This window comes from Eulemur rufifrons, chromosome 2 (assembly GCF_041146395.1).
Source record: "Eulemur rufifrons isolate Redbay chromosome 2, OSU_ERuf_1, whole genome shotgun sequence".
Classification (NCBI taxonomy): Eukaryota; Metazoa; Chordata; class Mammalia; order Primates; family Lemuridae; genus Eulemur; species Eulemur rufifrons.
The window spans coordinates 22250746-22267791 of record NC_090984.1 but is presented as its reverse complement, the minus strand read 5'-3'; the positions used below and the strand labels follow the sequence as shown (position 1 = coordinate 22267791).

The following is a 17046-nucleotide window of genomic DNA, read 5'->3' as shown; positions in this document are numbered from 1 at the left end:
TGAGACTGTCTCAAAAAAAAAAAAAAAAATTAATGACTTTCAAGACCTCAAAGTCAGTCAGAGATCTTAAAGCACTAAATTTAAGTCACCCTTAAATACCATCAATATTAATATAAAAAATCACCAGAAAAGACTATGACATTTTTAGAATTCACGTGGATAGCTCAAGTTTAGATTCAAATAATTTGTAGTACTGTCTGAAGTTACAAAAACATATCTCTTTAATGAAAACAGTTATTATAATTTTATTTAGATGAATGCATAGGTTTATATTTTTGTAATTATGAAAGTAATGTTAGTGTATCTGATTGGTAAAACTAGTACAGGAAATTTATTAGGCTTCCTTTGAGAAAGTAAATCAAGTTTTGCGTCACCTAGAATATTGCTAGAATTACTAAAATTGTGATAAAATCAGGGATAAGTCATATTATTAAACCAGGCTAATTTCCAAGGATTTGTCCTAACTAGGAATATTGTTTTATTTTTTTCCTTTAATGGTAATATTCCAATTATTAAATTACTTAAATTGATTAAAAGCTTTGAGTGGCCTGCATCTTTTTTTACCTTGTAACTCAGTAACCAAGGTCATTACCTTAATTCAGTTATTCATTTTTTGCCCTCAGAGTTCAGCTGCAATTGGAGAGGGAAAAAAAGTCTTTAAAGGGCCAGGATATTTAAAGCAGTATAAGTTAAAATTTTCTTTTTCTTTTATAAATTCTAGTTAAAAAAAAATACAAGATGCCCAGTTACATTTGAATTTCAGAAAAATAATGATAACTTTTTTAGTATAAGTATGTCCCAAATATTGCAGGGGATATATTTATACTAAAAAGTTATTACAGGGCAGGCATGGTGGCTCATGCCTGTGATCCCAGTACTTTGGGAGGTTGAGATGGGAAGATCGCTGGAGCCCAGGTGTTTGAGACCAGCCTGGACAACATAGCAAAACCTCCTTTCTACAAAAAATGTAAAAATGAGCCTGGTGTGGTGGTGCACGCCTGTAGTCCCAGCTACTCAGGAAGCTGAGAAAGGAGGATCCCTTGAGCCCAGGAGTTTGAGATCACAGTGAACTATGATCAGGCCTTGGTGACAGAAAGAGATCCTGTCTCAAAAAAAAAAAAAATAGTTATCACAGCTCCTGGCACCAGCTTGGGAAGGGCCTTATTAGATTTGCGCCTCTATCTGTTCCTTTAAATTTTACAGCTCCGTTATAACAATCAGGACAAAAATTATCAGGGAATGAAAAAATATCATTAAGAGGTAAGTAAAAGTAACAGAAAATAAATAGGGTTAGTAAAGTAAAGGGTTGCCTAATGAATTTAACCAAAGAGAACCACAAGGAGCTGAGGCTAACCTAGTATAACAAAATACAGCAATGAGAACTCAGCAGAAATCCTTGAAGCTCAGTATTGTCCTTGAGACGTAGTCTCCCAGCAGCAGATCTGGAAGACAATCAGTGAAGGGCACACAGCAGGTCAGAACTGAGCACTCAAGAATTGACAGTCCGGCCGGGCACGGTGGCTCACGCCTGTAATCCTAGCACTCTGGGAGGCCGAGGCGGGTGAATCGCTCGAGGTCAGGAGTTCAAGACCAGCCTGAGCAAGAGTGAGACCCCGCCTCTACTAAAAATAGAAAGAAATTATATGGACAACTAAAATATATACATACAAAAAATTAGCCGGGCATGGTGGCACATGCCTGTAGTCCCAGCTACTCGGGAGGCTGAGGCAATAGGATTGCTTGAGCTCAGGAGTTTGAGGTTGCTGTGAGCTAGACTGACGCCACGGCACTCACTCTAGCCCGGGCAACAGAGTGAGGCTCTGTCTCAAAAAAAAAAAAAAAAAGAATTGACAGTCCTGTGGGATTGCCATGATGTGGGGCCTTGACTTTGGTGAAGCTTCCAAACCGTTAATAAGATAAGGAGACCAACTGAAAGACAAAGGTGAAGCTGAATTTGTTAGACTTGCTGAGCACCAGATAGCTACATGCATTTGGAAACACGGTCTTTCCCAATGGCGTTTCAGCTGTTCATACACATATTTACTAAACGCAGTATGCACAGAGGATTCTGATAGGCTCTCACAAAGGGTGTGATGGTTAATTTTATGTGTCACCTCAACTGGGCCACAGGATGCTCAAATAACTGGTTTAAACACTATTTTGGGGGCGTGTCTACAAGGGCGTTTCCAGAAGAGATTAGCGTTTGGATTGGTGAGCTGAGTAGAGCAGATGGCCCTCCCCAATGTGGGTGGGTCTCATCCAATCAGTTGAGGGCCTGGATAGAACAAAAAGGCACCAGGTTGAATTAACTCTGCCTGACCTATTGAACTGGGATATTGCTCTTCTGTCCTGGTGCTCCTGGTTCTCAGGCCTTCAGACCCAGGTTGGAATCTATACCATCAGCTCTCTGGTTCTCAGGACTTTGAACTACACCATTGGCTTTTCTGGGTCTTCAGCTAGCAGATGACAGATAGTGGGACGTCTCAGCCTCCAGAGTCACGTGAGCCAATACCTTATAATAAATCTCTTTTTTTATATATGTATAGCCATATATATAGTCATATACAGATTTATATGTACAGTCATGCATATAGTCCTATGTAGAGTTATATATATACTCATACATATAGCTATATATGGTCATATATATATATATATATATGCCCTGCACTCTTCATGCCCTGGTTCAGGTACTGCAGCCATAGACCCCAAGGCTGATCACAGATGGAGAACAAGGACTTTGTAAGCAGACTGTGGCCCAAATTTCAACGCTGAAAGCCCCTGTCCACGTGGGACAGCAGAGTGATGGTGCCAAGTCCGGAAGGAGGCTGGACCCACACAGCCAGGAGCTGCTCTAAGGGGCTGAGGGGAGACGCATCTTGGGACGTGAGCCCCCTTACCCCACACCAGCCCAGCTTTCTTCCTGAAGCGCTGTGCGGCGGCCAGAACTGGCCACACATGCGCTGTGCTTGCCGGCAGAGTTAGACGGCTCTCACTCGCCAAGAGGTTTGGGCCACTCACTGCAAGGAACAAACAAGCTGTAGTCAGCTGGAGAAACTTGCTTGGTGTGGGAAATTTGGTGCCTAATCATTCTCATATTGGTTTATTTTCTACTTAAAAAGTCAACTCGTATTATATGCTATAACATAGACAAGCCTTGAAAACATGCAAAGCAAAAGAAGCCAGGCAGGAAAGGCCATGTATTGTATGATTCCACTCATGTGAAATGTCCAGAAGGGGCAAATTCCTAGAGGCAGAAAGTAGATCAGTAGTTGCCAGGGAACAGGGGGCAGGGCAAATGGGGAAGTGTAAGGTTTATTCCAGGGGCGATGGAAACAGTCTAGAACTAGGTAGTGGTGATGGTTGTATAACTTTGTGAATATACTAAAACCCAATGAATCATGCAGTTTAAAATGCTTAAGACGGTAGAAAAAATGTTTGCCAATCTTTGTTCTAAAAAAAAAAAAGTGAGGGAGGAACGGAGACAGCATATGCAAAACAATTTATGTAACTGTGTCAGTAATCATTTTGGAATTGGGAATATTAGTATTGTGATTTTGAGACTATAGTGTAGTGTGAGATAAAATAAAGGAGTACTTAATAATGAGGATTGGCCAGGCACAGTGGCTCACGCCTGTAATCCTAACACTCTGGGAGGCTGAGGTGGGAGGATCGCTTGAAGTCAGGAATTCGAGACCAGCCCGAGCAAGAGAGAGATACCATCTCTACAAAAAATAGAAAAATTAGCCAGTCGTCATGGTGCACACCTGTAGTCCCAGCTACTCGGGAGGCTGAGGCAGGAGGATGGCTTGAGCCCAGGAGTTTGAGGTTGCTGTGAGCTATGATGACACCACGGCACTCTAGTCTCGCTGTCTCAAAGAAAACAAAATGAGGATATTCTAATTCATCATCCCCTTTATGCCTGAGAGCCAGGACTTTTGGTATGGAAAAAAGGAGATACAGATGTCATATAGAAATGGTTAAGTTTTTAAAAACGTACCCTATACCTGTATTCATTGTCTATGTATCTAATCTTGCTTTCTTTCAAGTGCTGGAAACAATGACCAGATCATAGCAATGAGCATCCTAGTTCCCTAACAGACAGATTATGATCCAGGGCTGCTTCTTGGAGAAACAGCTGTTTACAAATCTGGGACAAGAAATATAAGAGACAAGCCTGGAGCACTTGGTCATACCAGAGAGAAAGGATGCTACAAAGACTACCAGAGCTTGATCAAGTCTTCCTGGAGCCAACTTGAAGAGGCTCCAACTCTTGGAGACAGGACAATTTAAGTCTCAACAATAATAATAGGGTGGGTGCGGTGACTCTGTCTCAAATAACAATAATAATAGCCATGGATTAAAATCCACCAAATATGTTTGAATCCATGAGTTCATACTTTTTTTTTTTTTTTTGAAGAGAGCTGGTTCTTCAGAGGAATCAGTTACTAAATTCAAAAGTGAAAATCCAAGGTCAAGAATCAAGTATGTCTCCTACCTTTCCTATGGGAACTATACCTTTGAATCACCAGACAGTAGATTAGAATAAGAATCTCTTAATAAAAGTATTCCAACTAATAAAAGAAAAAGAAATAGTAGAATTAGACTGTCACTCTTTGGCAGCCACCAATAAATTAATAGATCTGGGCATTGTGTCCAACAACTGCTAACATGAGAGAGGTTTCCTCCTAAAGAGAGAGGAAACCAGACATTATGTGACTACCAAAGAAAGAACATGATGGCATCTGTAATGTTGTCAAAGGGGTTGAACCAGAGCCTGACCAAGCCTCTGGATCCAGCAATCTGCAATAACTGCAGAGGATGAAGGGACATGTTGAACTGCACAGTGAGCGTGCAGTCAGTAGAATTCAGACGTTGGGAGACTGTGTAGGTCTATGGGCCTTCTGCAACAGAAAAGCTGCAAGGGAAAGACAGGGATGGAGGGGAAACCTGTAGATGAACAGAGACTTAAAAGACATGTCAGATTTTAAGAGATGAACAACTCTGAACTATAGCATCTAGGGATACACACTTAGTGATAAAACTATAAAGAGCAGGGAAATGATTGCTATGAGGGCTTGGAGAGTGGTTAATATTGAGGGGAAGGAGTGAGTTATAGTTGACATGAGATATGTAGAGGGCTTCTGGCCTGGTTGATAAAGTTCTGTTTCTTGACCTGGTTGTGTTTACAAGGATGTTTATTATGAGTAACACTATTGTGAACATTCATGGGCATATTTTTGTGTGAACATATGTTTTCATTTCTCTCTGGTATATATCTAGGAGTGGAATTGCTAGGTCTTATGGTAACTCTATGTGTAATCTTTTGAGGAACTATAGACTTTTCCCAAGCAGATGTATCATTTTACATTTTCACTGCAATGGATGAGGGTTTCTTTTTAGGGACACTAAAATATAAATATATCATGCTTCCTGTAAAAGACACTCAGCAGTCTCCAAAATAAGGCAAGCACAGATTATTCAGAACTTTCAGAAAGGATAACTGATTCCCTCTTCATGTGTACTCTGCCAGCTACAATTCCCTCAGTTGGAATAGTATAGCTAGAAAAAGTTCAAAGCTTTTGTCTGACCTACCAGAAGTGATATATGACACCACTTCTGCTCAGAAAACCCAACAAACTAGTCTAACTTCATTAACTAGAATTGTCATGGTCAGTCGCATAGCCCTTGGTTTCCTCTTGGCCAACCAAGGGAGAATTTGTGCTATGGCAAATGCTACTTGCTGTACCTATATAAATACTATAGGATGAATAGTAAAAGCCACTTGACTCCCTAAACCAGATTCTGGGACATGTTTTCATTGCCTGGATTTCATAATTTAGGCCCTTGGCTTCCAGCCCTATTACAAGGACTAAGAGTTCTTTTGATTCTGGTAATTGCCTGTGTTACAACTGGCTGATGTAGCCTATGCAGAATCTTAAGTGCTACTGCACAGCCATTGCCACATTGGACGGTCTAGTAACTTATCCTGCAACAGAAGAAGAAAAGATGAATTCTGGTTCAATTCCAGACTACGTTCAGTGGGTGCTCTTCATGACCAACAAATGGATCTTAACCAGCAAGATCTTGGCAAGGATGGACATCTGGGTATAATGCATTAACGTCTTGAGATCTAACTTTGTCCTTGACCAAAAAGGAGACTTGAGAAAGAACAGCCTCTGACAGCTAGAACTATTCTGCTGTCCGTGTGCTATGATAAGCTGGTCTGATGCTCACGGGCCGTTCTGTTCTCCTGCCCTCCAATTCTCTTCTCCCAGAACATCATCGTCAGACATGGTTACTCTGCAACCATGATAAAATGAAACAAAACAAATCCACTTCGTAATTTTGTCTAAGCACAGATAAAAGCAAGGACCCTGTGTTACTCACCAAATACCCAATCATAGAATTGTCCCCACTTTCTGACAGCATCCAACCTAGAGCTAACCCCAGCTACCTTAGATCTCCCAAATCATCCAGCGAAAGCCCAAATCCCACAATCAATAATTCTAACACCCTCTTATTGAGCCTCATGGTTCCCCACTGCAATGAGTAATAAATCCGACTTGTCTAACTACACGTGTTTTCCCTTGGGTCTTTGGCTGAAGGGCATTGACAACATATATTAATTATACATATCTAACAAACAAAAAGCAATAAAAGCTATTTATATGATTTTCTTCATTTTTGAAGACCAAAAAATCCTTGTAAACACAACAAGGTCAAGAAATAGAACATCATCAACCATGCGAGAAGCCCTCCACATGTTCCATTTCAATTATTACTGACTCCTTCCCCTCAAAATTAACCACTCTCCAAGCCCTCATAGCAATCGTTTCCCTGCTCTTTATAGTTTTATCACTAAGTGTGTATCCCTAGATGCTATAGTTCAGAGTTGTTCATCTCTTAAAATCTGACATGTCTTTTAAGTCTCTGTTCATCTACAGGTTTCCCCTCCATCCCTGTCTTTCCCTTGCAGCTTTTCTGTTGCAGAAGGCCCATAGACCTACACAGTCTCCCAACGTCTGAATTCTACTGACTGCACGCTCACTCTGCAGTTCAACATGTCCCTTCATCCTCTGCAGTTATTGCAGATTGCTGGATCCAGAGGCTTGGTCAGGCTCTGGATCAACCCCTTTGACAACATTACAGATGCCGTCATGTTCTTTCTTTGGTAGTCACATAATGTCTGGTTTCCTCTCTTTTTAGGATGTTAGCAGTTGTTGGACACAATGCCCAGCTCTATTCATTTACTGGTGGCTGCCAAAGAGTGACAATCTAATTCTACTATTTCTTTGTCTTTTATTAGTTGGAATACTTTTATTAAGAGATTCTTATTCTAATCTACTGTCTGGTGATTCAAAGGTATAGTTCCCATAGGAAAGGTAGGAGACATACTTGATTCTTGACCTTGGATTTTCACTTTTGAATTTAGTAACTGGTTCCTCTGAAGAACCAGCTCTCTTTAAAAAAAAAGTATGAACCCATGGGTTCAAACAAATTTGATGAATTTTAATCCATGGCTATTATTACTGTTATTTGAGACAGAGTCACCACACCCACCCTATTATTATTGTTGACACTTAAATTGTCCTGTCTCCAAGAGTTGGAGCCTCTTCAAGTTGGCTCCAGAAAGACTTGATCAAGCTCTGGTAGTCTTTGTAGCATCCTTTCTCTCTGGTATGACCAAGTGCTCCAGGCTTGTCTCTTATATTCCTTGTCCCAGATTTGTAAACATCTGTTTCTCCAAGAAGCAGCCCTGGATCATAATCTGTCTGTTAGGGAACTAGGATGCTCATTGCTATGATCTGGTCATTGTTTCCAGCACTTGAAAGAAAGCAAGATTAGATACATAGACAATGAATACAGGTATAGGGTACGTTTTTTAAAACTTAAGCATTTCTATATGACATCTGTATCTCCTTTTTTCCATACCAAAAGTCCTGGCTCTCAGGGATAAAGGAGATGATGAATTAGAATATCCTCATTTTGTTTTCTTTGAGACAGAGCGAGACTAGAGTACCGTGGCGTCATCATAGCTCACAGCAACCTCAAACTCCTGGGCTCAAGCCATCCTCCTGCCTCAGCCTCCCGAGTAGCTGGGATTACAGGCGCGCACCACCATATCCGGCTAATTTTTCTATTTTTTGTAGAGATGGTGTCTTGCTCTTGTTCAGGCTGCTCTCGAACTCCTGACCTCAAGTGATCCTCTCACCTCGGCCTCCCAGAGTGTTAGGATTACAGGCGTGAGCCACCGTGCCTGGCCAATCCTCATTATTAAGTACTCCTCTATTTTATCTCACATTACACTATAGTCTCAAAATTGCAATACTAATATTCCCAATTCCAAAGTGATTACCAAGACAGTTATATAACTTGTTTTGCATATGCTGTCTCCATTCCTCCCTCACTTTTTTTTTTTTAGAACAAAGATTGGCAAACATTTTTTCTACCGTCTTAAGCATTTTAAACTGCATGATTCATTGGGTTTTAGTATATTCACAAAGTTGTACAACCATCACCACTACCTAGTTCTAGACTGTTTCCATCGCCCCTGGAATAAACCTTACACTTCCCCATTTGCCCTGCCCCCTGTTCCCTGGCAACTACTGATCTACTTTCTGCCTCTAGGAATTTGCCCCTTCTGGACATTTCACATGAGTGGAATCATACAATACATGGCCTTTCCCGTCTGGCTTCTTTCACTTCGCGTGTTTTCAAGGCTTGTCTATGTTATAGCATACAATACGAGTTGACTTTTTAAGTAGAAAATAAACCAATATGAGAATGATTAGGCACCAAATTTCTCATCCTCCCACACCAAGCAAGTTTCTCCAGCTGACTGCAGCTTGCTTGTTCCTTGCAGTGGCCCGAACCTCTTGGCGAGTGAGAGCCGTCTAACTCTGCCGGCAAGCACAGCGCATGCGTGGCCAGTTCTGGCCGCCGCACAGCGCTTCAGGAAGAAAGCTGGGCTGGTGTGGGGTAAGGGGGCTCACGTCCCAAGATGCGTCTCCCCTCAGCCCCTTAGAGCAGCTCCTGGCTGTGTGGGTCCAGCCTCCTTCCGGACTTGGCACCATCACTCTGCTGTCCCACGTGGACAGGGGCTTTCAGCGTTGAAATTTGGGCCACAGTCTGCTTACAAAGTCCTTGTTCTCCATCTGTGATCAGCCTTGGGGTCTATGGCTGCAGTACCTGAACCAGGGCATGAATAGAGAGGGGCAGACTTCAACCTCCAAGCTGAGAGCCCTTCTCCCCGCAAAACTGTGACCAGAGCCTACCCCCTTGGGCTTCAGCATCTAATGCTGTGAGTCTCAGGTAAGACTGTCCCTCGTCCTGCATGGAAGGATCAACTCAGATATCTCCAAGACCTGGGAACTTCTCCCAGAGCCCACTCCCACCCAGCCGACCCCCAGCTCTGGACCCCACCCTTCTATACGTATCTGTCTGGTGGAGCCCTGATCACAGTGAATTGAATGATGTGTTTAAGTGGCAGTTCCCTCAACCAGTTTGGGAGGCTTTTGAAAGCAGGGACTGTGTTTTACTCATTTTATACCCCCAGTGCCTGGTTTTGAGGATACTCTTCATCAGTGTGTGATAAGTTAGGGAAGAAGTCAGTGAAGTGATAAAAGAGTCTTGTCCCCCAAACAGAATGCCTGAGAGCAGTGGTTTTACCTCTTTACTGCTCCCTCCCCACAGTAAAACCCCATATAGGATTGGGCTCAGGAGAGTATGTAGACGAGTGATATCTTCATTTAAGATCCAAAAAATCTCCACCTATAGGACTTTGGGAGAATATCTTTATTTAGCTCAGGTAGATGTTCCTCCACATTTTTGGATACTTGGGTTAGAATTTTCTCTATTGCATTAAATCAATGGTTCTTGAGCCCTTACATATGATAAATGCGAACATGCAAACACAATACAGGCTAGAATAAAAAGGCTAGTGTTTACAAACATTAAAAATAGATATACTCATACAGGGTGTGGAGAAGGGAAACCAGCAGAAGGTGATTGAAATACCACTCGCCCCCTGCCCCTCGTCCTGGTGCCCAGATATGTGCAGTCCGTCTGCTCTCTGCTCCTCTTAGACACAAGTCCTCAGACCCTCCTGAACAGGAACAGGCCTTACAAGGTCAAGAGGCAGCGGGTTTGTTCCTGCCTGCAGGGAGCTAAGAGGAAGGTGATTCCCCTAGGTATGATCCCCAGACCCATGGGGTCAGATTGCTTAGCGTTGTTCAAGCAGTGAGACCGCCTCTGTGCCGGTATCCTCAGATGTCTTTTCTCTTCAGTCTTGGTGGCTCCCAGTTGTCAAAGAGATTGGACGGGTCTTGGCATGACATGCTCTGTTTCTCAAACCAGTCAACACGCCCAAAGAGCCAGCCAGCTGCTGGGCCGAGGGGCTTCCAGAGAGCTCTTCAGAGGTTCTCAGAGGCCTCCTTAACCCTACCAGGCCTCCTAGCTCAAGCACAACTTCAGACGGCTCCATCGGCTCCTGCTGTGTTCACTGTCTTGGTCAACATGGGGAGGGACAAGTCCAGGCCAGGGGCAGGCATGATCCCTCAGGCTTGCCCACAGCTCTGAGAGCAAAACCAACCAAGCCAGTCTCTGTGAGTTTCAGGCTGAAGCTTAGGCACCCCTGGACCAGGCCTCTGGTCAGGCTGCCCAGGTAGGCCAGGTAGACAGTCTGGGCTTCAGGGTTCTCAGGCCCCTAAGAGCGCATATGCACTTGGAAGTGCTCACAACGGGCATACCTCATGCTCAGCCCATAGATGGGGGTCATGTCCACCTTCATGCCTGGCAACACACTGAATTCCACCTGCTGCAGCAGGGTGGCCAGGAAAAGAAAGACCTCCAAGCGGCCAATGGTCTCCCCGATGCACTTCCGCTTGCCCAAGCCAAAGAGAATCATCTTCTCACTCAGCGCCTTGTTGATAATGCCATCAGGGGTGAGAAATCGCTCGGGCCGGAACTCGGATGGGTCACCCCACAGCTTCCTGTAACCAGAGGGAAGCAGCTGAAGTGCCGGGCTGGGGGCTCAGAAGCATGAAGTGGATTGAGCCCCATCCCCAAAGGACAGGCAATGGGCAGGGAGCCCACAGACAGGAGAGTCTGAACCCCAGGAGAGGAGAGGAGAGGCCCAGGCTTTCCCGTGCCCCTCTCAACTTACTGGTCATGGTTGATCTGCCACTGGTTCACAAAGACACAATGCCCCTTGGGGATGTAAAAGCCATTCAGACTTGTGTCTCTCGTGGTGCTGGGGAGAAAGGAAGCTCAGTCAGGCTCACATGCCACGTCCCTCCCACTGCCCTAATCGGGTATGTGGACGGGAGTAAGGTGAGTGTCAGAAGCAGTGGATCTATAGAGCTTTACCAGTGGGGGATGGTGAAAGGGATGAAGGAGGAGTGTCGGAAAGTCTCCAGGATGAAGGCCTCCAAGTAGGGCAGCTGGGGCCTGTCAGACAGCCGGGGCCGCCGCGCCCTGCCGATCACTGCGTCTGCGGAACACAGAGGACCAGATTGGTTAAGGGGCTGCCTAGACCTGGGCCAGGCTTCTGACCTTGATCCCTTCGAAGGGAGCTACCACCTACCCAGCTCCTCCTGGATCTTTCTCTGTATCCTGGGGTTCATCACCAAGTACATTAGGCTCCAGGAGATGGCAGTTGTGACTGTGTCAAACCCTGGGCAAGGTAGAACAACGGGAGAATTTAGGCAGGTGGTGGGCCAAGGCACTTGAGTACAGGAAGGGCACAATGGGGTAACTCATACCGGCTCCAAAGATATCCGAGACAACGTTAATGATCTTCTCATCCGACAGCTGAATGTTGGCGTTCTCATCCACCTTCTTGTCCTGACAGTGCTCAATCAGGCTATCTGTGATGTCCTTGATATGGCCCTGGGTAGAGAAGGTCCACAAGTGAGCAAGATACCAAACTCAGACCTACCTCTTCATCCATGCCTGGCTCCACGACCCCTAGCACCTTTGATCAAGAAATGACACTCCCTGAGGCTGTCATGTCAGCTTCTCTCTCCTCCCCAAGGGTCTCTCCTACCTTAGAATACTGTTAGCCTCAACTCAAGGGACACCTGACACACAGAGTCTGGTACTGTGACCATCTGGATGTGCTCTTTAACTTTTTTCTACCATGTGGCTAGGAGACAAACTCTCTAACTCTTCCTAGTCCCTGAAAAAGTGGCCCAGAGTCCTGCATGTGTGGGTGTGCAGTGGCCACTGCTGTCTGACGGAAGCGTGGAAAGGACACTGGAGAAAAAGTTCTATTTCTCTGCCAAGGATGGAGTCCACTCCACAACTGGGGGAAGCCTCCCTGAGAATATGCCAAACCCCATGCTGTCCCTCTTATCTCTGACCTTGCAGCCCCTGACCCTACCTGCTTCCACCACCCTCTATTTCTCCCCAGCCTGTACCTTCTCAAATGTTTTGTAATGCTCCTTGACCATCTTCTGCATGAAGCTGTAGAACTTCTTATTTAGGTCCTTGTAGGCATCCAGGGCAGAGTTGGGCAGGTAGCGGAGGATGGGGAAGAAGTCAGCTGGGTTTCCTGAGGCCACCACCTCCCCAAACTCATTATTCAGGTTGACTATGCTAAGCAGTTCTTGGTTGTCATGGTCATAGCGCCGGCCAAAGCATATAGCACAAATGACATTGGCCACTGACACGACCACATACCTATGGGGGTCAAAGTGCCCAGCCCCTGCCATCAGCTCCTGGAACTTGCTGACTAGGTACTCAGCCTCCTTGCTCACGTGCTCCTCCAGGTAGCAGGAGGACGAGGAAGCAGGGTCGGAGGCGATGGAGAAGGCCTTGAGGGCATTCTGGGCCAGGCGCCGGCGGGCAGCCCACACCGGTCCGGAGTCTGGGCTGAAGGTCATGCTCTGGCCACCACTGATGAAGGTGAAGGTGTAGAAGTCGGGCCGGCCCTTGAAATCATCACCCTGCCGCACCAGGGCCTGCCGGACGGTGTCCAGGCCACTCAGCACCAGCACAGGCGTGGAGCCAAGGCGAATCTGCAGCACGTCCCCGTACCGCTGGCTCAGCCTGGCCAGTGCCAGGTGCGGGCACTTCCCCAGGGTCAGCACGTGCCCGATCAGGGGCCAGCCCCATGGCCCTGGTGGACTCTTCAGGCCTTTGGGGACCTGAGGCCTCGAGGTCCTGACCACCCAGAATACCAGGCAGAAGATGGCAGATGCCAGGAGAAGCTCCGTGGCCGAGATCGGGGGTGGGAGTCCAAGCACAGAAAGCATGATCAGTGCAGGGATCTTGGAGGTGGCTGCTGAGAGATGGGGCAGGAAGAAAAACCAAACCATCAGACGGAGGTATGGAGGAGCCAACAACCTCGTGTCATCACGCTGGTGAGGGAAAGGGGAAACCTTTCCACTCCAAACTGCTGCCTGGACACGTAGAGGAAGAGGGGGTGGGAAGAAGTTGTTTGTTAAGCTGCCCCTGTGTGCCAAGAATTTCACAGTCATTCTTCATTCAGTCCTGGCCACAAATCTATGAGGGAGACTGCAGTGAGGCTCAGGGTAAGTAACTTGCCCAGGGTCACACAGCCAGGCAGTGTTGGGTACAGACTCCCAACCCAAGTCGCCTAATTCTAGGACCCCTTCTCTTAACTGTACCAATCTGAAATGGCATCTTCCAAACCAGTCTGTGATTTCCATACAGCACCACTACTATTACTTCACATGTCCCTAAAATCAACCTTAAATCCACCCACATAGCATCATCCTCAACAACATCTGTGTGAAAATACAGCTTTGAGTTGTTTCCCTAACCTATGAAAATAAACACATAATCAACCTTTATCACCCCAAATCCCTTTGAGTCCTACCCACCACACTTGGGAAAACCATACTATCAGAGGAACTAGGGATTATTTGCTCCTTTGGCCTCATTTCACATCTGAGGAAGTTGACCTCCAGAAGGGGTACTCACTGATTTGCCCAGATTCACCCAGCAATCAGTGACAGAGCCAGGACTCAGGCCCCTTAGGGACAGACAGCTCCTGGGAAGTTTCCATCATCTATCACAGGTACCTCCCTTTGAAGAGTGGTCAGGTCAATGAAGGAATTTTTCCAGAATGCTCAGTTCCCTACTGCTCAATCCCAGGATCTGGGAAATCCTGCCAGACCCCAGGACAGGGTGAGGAGGGAACAGGGGACAGCAAAGCCACTGCCCAAGCCACACTGCTCTCAGCCCCAGCTCTCTGAGTTCAACTGGCCCACAGTTTATAGCAGCTGGAGACCAGTGACATTGAGCTCCCCAGCCACAGAATTCCAGGCCAGGGTTTTCACTGGGCTCAATTCTCAATGAATGAACAATCTGGGACTTCCCCTTTTTCGGGTCACCTGAGAGCCAAGGATAAATGGAAGGCTCCCACTAGGCTGTAAAAAAGCTCCAGACTGGAGTAGTGGAAATTAGGAATGGAGCTGAACTTAACAGAAGCTGAACCGATGCTTTCTCTCTAGGCTTGGTCTAGAAGGGCTGTGAGATTCATAGGCCACTCTCTCCGAGGCATCAGGCTCTGCCTGGGGCATATGCCTCGTGCTGGGACTGGAGGTCAGGAGATGCAGTGTTCTAACCCAAGTGGCCTTAGACTGGTCATTTTACCTTTGTGGGCTTCAATTATAACACGCGAGGGAGATGTGGGTGTGGGGAGGGGGGCAAAATCTCCCAATTCAGAGCATCCAGCGGGATCCTAGGGAAGCAGGGACGCAGAGACCCAGATCTGCTCTGCGGAACCACAGTCTCGTCCACAGGAGAACCATACAAGGCAGGGAGCTGTGTGGTTCCTACCCAAGCATTATAGCCTCATAGTGTAGGGAGGCTTCCTGGAGAGCTGAATCCCAAAACATACTAGACCCCTAATTCACTGCCAGCCCTTGGTGTGCCATTGTCCCCTTCTTCACTGCCAGGATGTCTAGGCTTTGTGAGATGGTAGGAGGCCAAGGGAGATGTGACTGGTGAGTTTTCAGGGACCAGTGTTTCCAGCTCCCTGCAGCTGGCAGTCTGTCACACTGACTGCCTCCCAGCAGAGCACAGAGAAGACAGTCAATGAGATAGGAAAGGCCCCTGGGCAGTGCCTGGGACTCCTACTCAGGTTAGCCTCTCTGCTCTGCCAAGCCATCCCTCGGGAGGGTAGAGCCTGCCAGGGTAGCTTTTAGATAGGGAGGGGTACAGCTGGTAAGAACCTAGCCCGCTCCCTCCATCCACCCTGCCACACCCCGGGAGAAGCCCCTGTCATCACATAGCCTGAGGGAGGGGGCTGCACAGGCTTCCAGCTTCCCTCAGCTGTGTCCTTATTCCAGCCTACCAGGTAATCCTGATGGGGAAGCCCCAGGGTGGTCTGGGAGTGAGGGATAGAGCCAGAGCCTCTGTCCTGAAGTCCTGAATGGGAGGCCACCTACAACTAGAAAGAAGTCTGGTACTAGCTGTGGGAAGATGGGCAAGTCCTGCTCTTCCCCTGGCCTTAGTTTCCCCACTAGGGGGCTGGGCTGACTGGTCACTAAGGACATTCTTACCTAGCCTCCTTTTACAGAGATGCTAGACCAGTGGCTACCTAGGAAGACCTGGAAGCACCAAAATTTTCCTTTTATTGGGAGGGAAGAGGCAAGCCAGAAGGCCCCCAGCACTCACCTGTGGCTGTGAGGAGGTGCTGAGCTGAGCTGGGAAGACTGGACTGGGGAGCCAGGGACCCCCAAGGAGGATCAGAGAAGGCTCCTAGGAATTGTCACCTTCAGGGTGAGGGTGAAGGCACTGCCACCTTTATAGGCAGGCTCGTGCATGTGGCCACGCCTCCTTCCCTGGAGGACGGTGATGGGACAGAGGGAGGGGCAGCCTGAGGAGGGCTGATTACTACAGGATATGAGGGGGACTACAGGAGTGGGGGACAAGAACTCATCCAGGTGCCAGCACGTAAAGGGGTGAGGGCTGGGGGCCCCTGGGACCCTTAGTTCCAAGGCACCCCAAGGGCAGCCCAGAACCCAGCCAAGGTGGAGGTTTGAGGGAGAAGTCCCAGGACAGCCTGAAGAGAAGGGCTATCCATCCTGGGGCACGGGGACTCCTCTTCATCATTTTTGCACCCCCTGCAACATCAGGCGTGCAAATGCCTCCCCCTCACTGCTAGCCAACCGGGGCCAGGCAGGCAGGGACGGGGCTGCCGGCTGTGACCTCCTTCCCCCAGGTCTGAGTCCCCGCTCCGCTCGCGTGAGAAGCGCGGCGACCCCAGCCCTGAGGTCACCGGGGCCGGAAGGCCAGAGGCGCCGCTGGGCTGGCCCTGTCCCCCCAGAGCCCCAGCGACTAGCACAGGCGACTAGCGCAGGGGCGCGCTTCTCGCTTGAGGGACGGGAATGGATGGCAGACGTGCAATCTCGCCCAGCGCTTGCTGGTGGCCAGGCGCGGTCTCTAGGGTCACCTTAGACGTGCTGCAACCCGGGATGCCTCTAGCGGGGACCCGCTGGCCCTTGAGGGCCCCTCTTGGCTCCCGGGATTGCAAGCGCTTGGGTTGGAGGGCAGAGAAATCTGGAAGCGGGGGATGCGCTGCCAGCAGTGGGTGGCCGAGGGAAGGGTTGGAGGGAGACCCCCGGGACCGCGGAGGGGCACCTGGCGCGGAGGCTCCCGGGCTAGCGTACGTGCCTCTGCCACATCTCTCCAGGGGCAGAGGTCAGGCGGCCCGTCCCCGCCCCATCTGGCCCGGGGCGCGGTGCCCAGGAGTTGCGTGAGAAGGGCCCGGAGGCCCGCGCAGCCACCCAGCCGCCCAACTCCCCAGCCCGGCGCGGGTCTCGGCACAGTCACGCGAGGGGGGAGGGGGGATTTCGGGGCGGGGCTCTTAAAGGGCCAGCCTCTCGCGAAGTGGGCGTGGAGGGAGAAGAGCCCCGAAACGTCGCGGGTGGACAATTGGGTGGGGTGTTTGCGGTGCAAAAGGTCAAGGTTTGCGTGCGGAGCTCGGCTTCTGCCTGCGAGGAGGAGGCGCCTGTGCGTGTCCGCATTTTGGGTCCACGCCTGTGGCAGGACACGGCAGCCCCAGCGGCG

General features: G+C 48.2%; 1 protein-coding gene across 2 annotated transcripts; it reads right to left on the bottom strand.

The window, feature by feature from the left end:
• Positions 1-10231: 10231 nt before the first annotated feature.
• CYP1A1 (cytochrome P450 family 1 subfamily A member 1) lies at positions 10232-15742 on the bottom strand. 2 transcript variants are annotated; one of them, XM_069457457.1, is made up of 7 exons: positions 15652-15742; positions 12423-13288; positions 11766-11892; positions 11588-11677; positions 11371-11494; positions 11168-11254; positions 10232-10994 (listed from the first exon to the last, which is right to left on the bottom strand). In XM_069457457.1, exons 2-7 carry the CDS (start codon positions 13257-13259, stop codon positions 10709-10711), a joined length of 1551 nt encoding a protein of 516 aa, XP_069313558.1. In that variant the 5' UTR covers positions 13260-13288; positions 15652-15742; the 3' UTR covers positions 10232-10708. The 2 variants fall into 2 exon arrangements, with proteins under 2 accessions (XP_069313558.1, XP_069313567.1); XM_069457466.1 differs by having other exon boundaries at positions 12423-13285.
• Positions 15743-17046: the final 1304 nt, after the last annotated feature.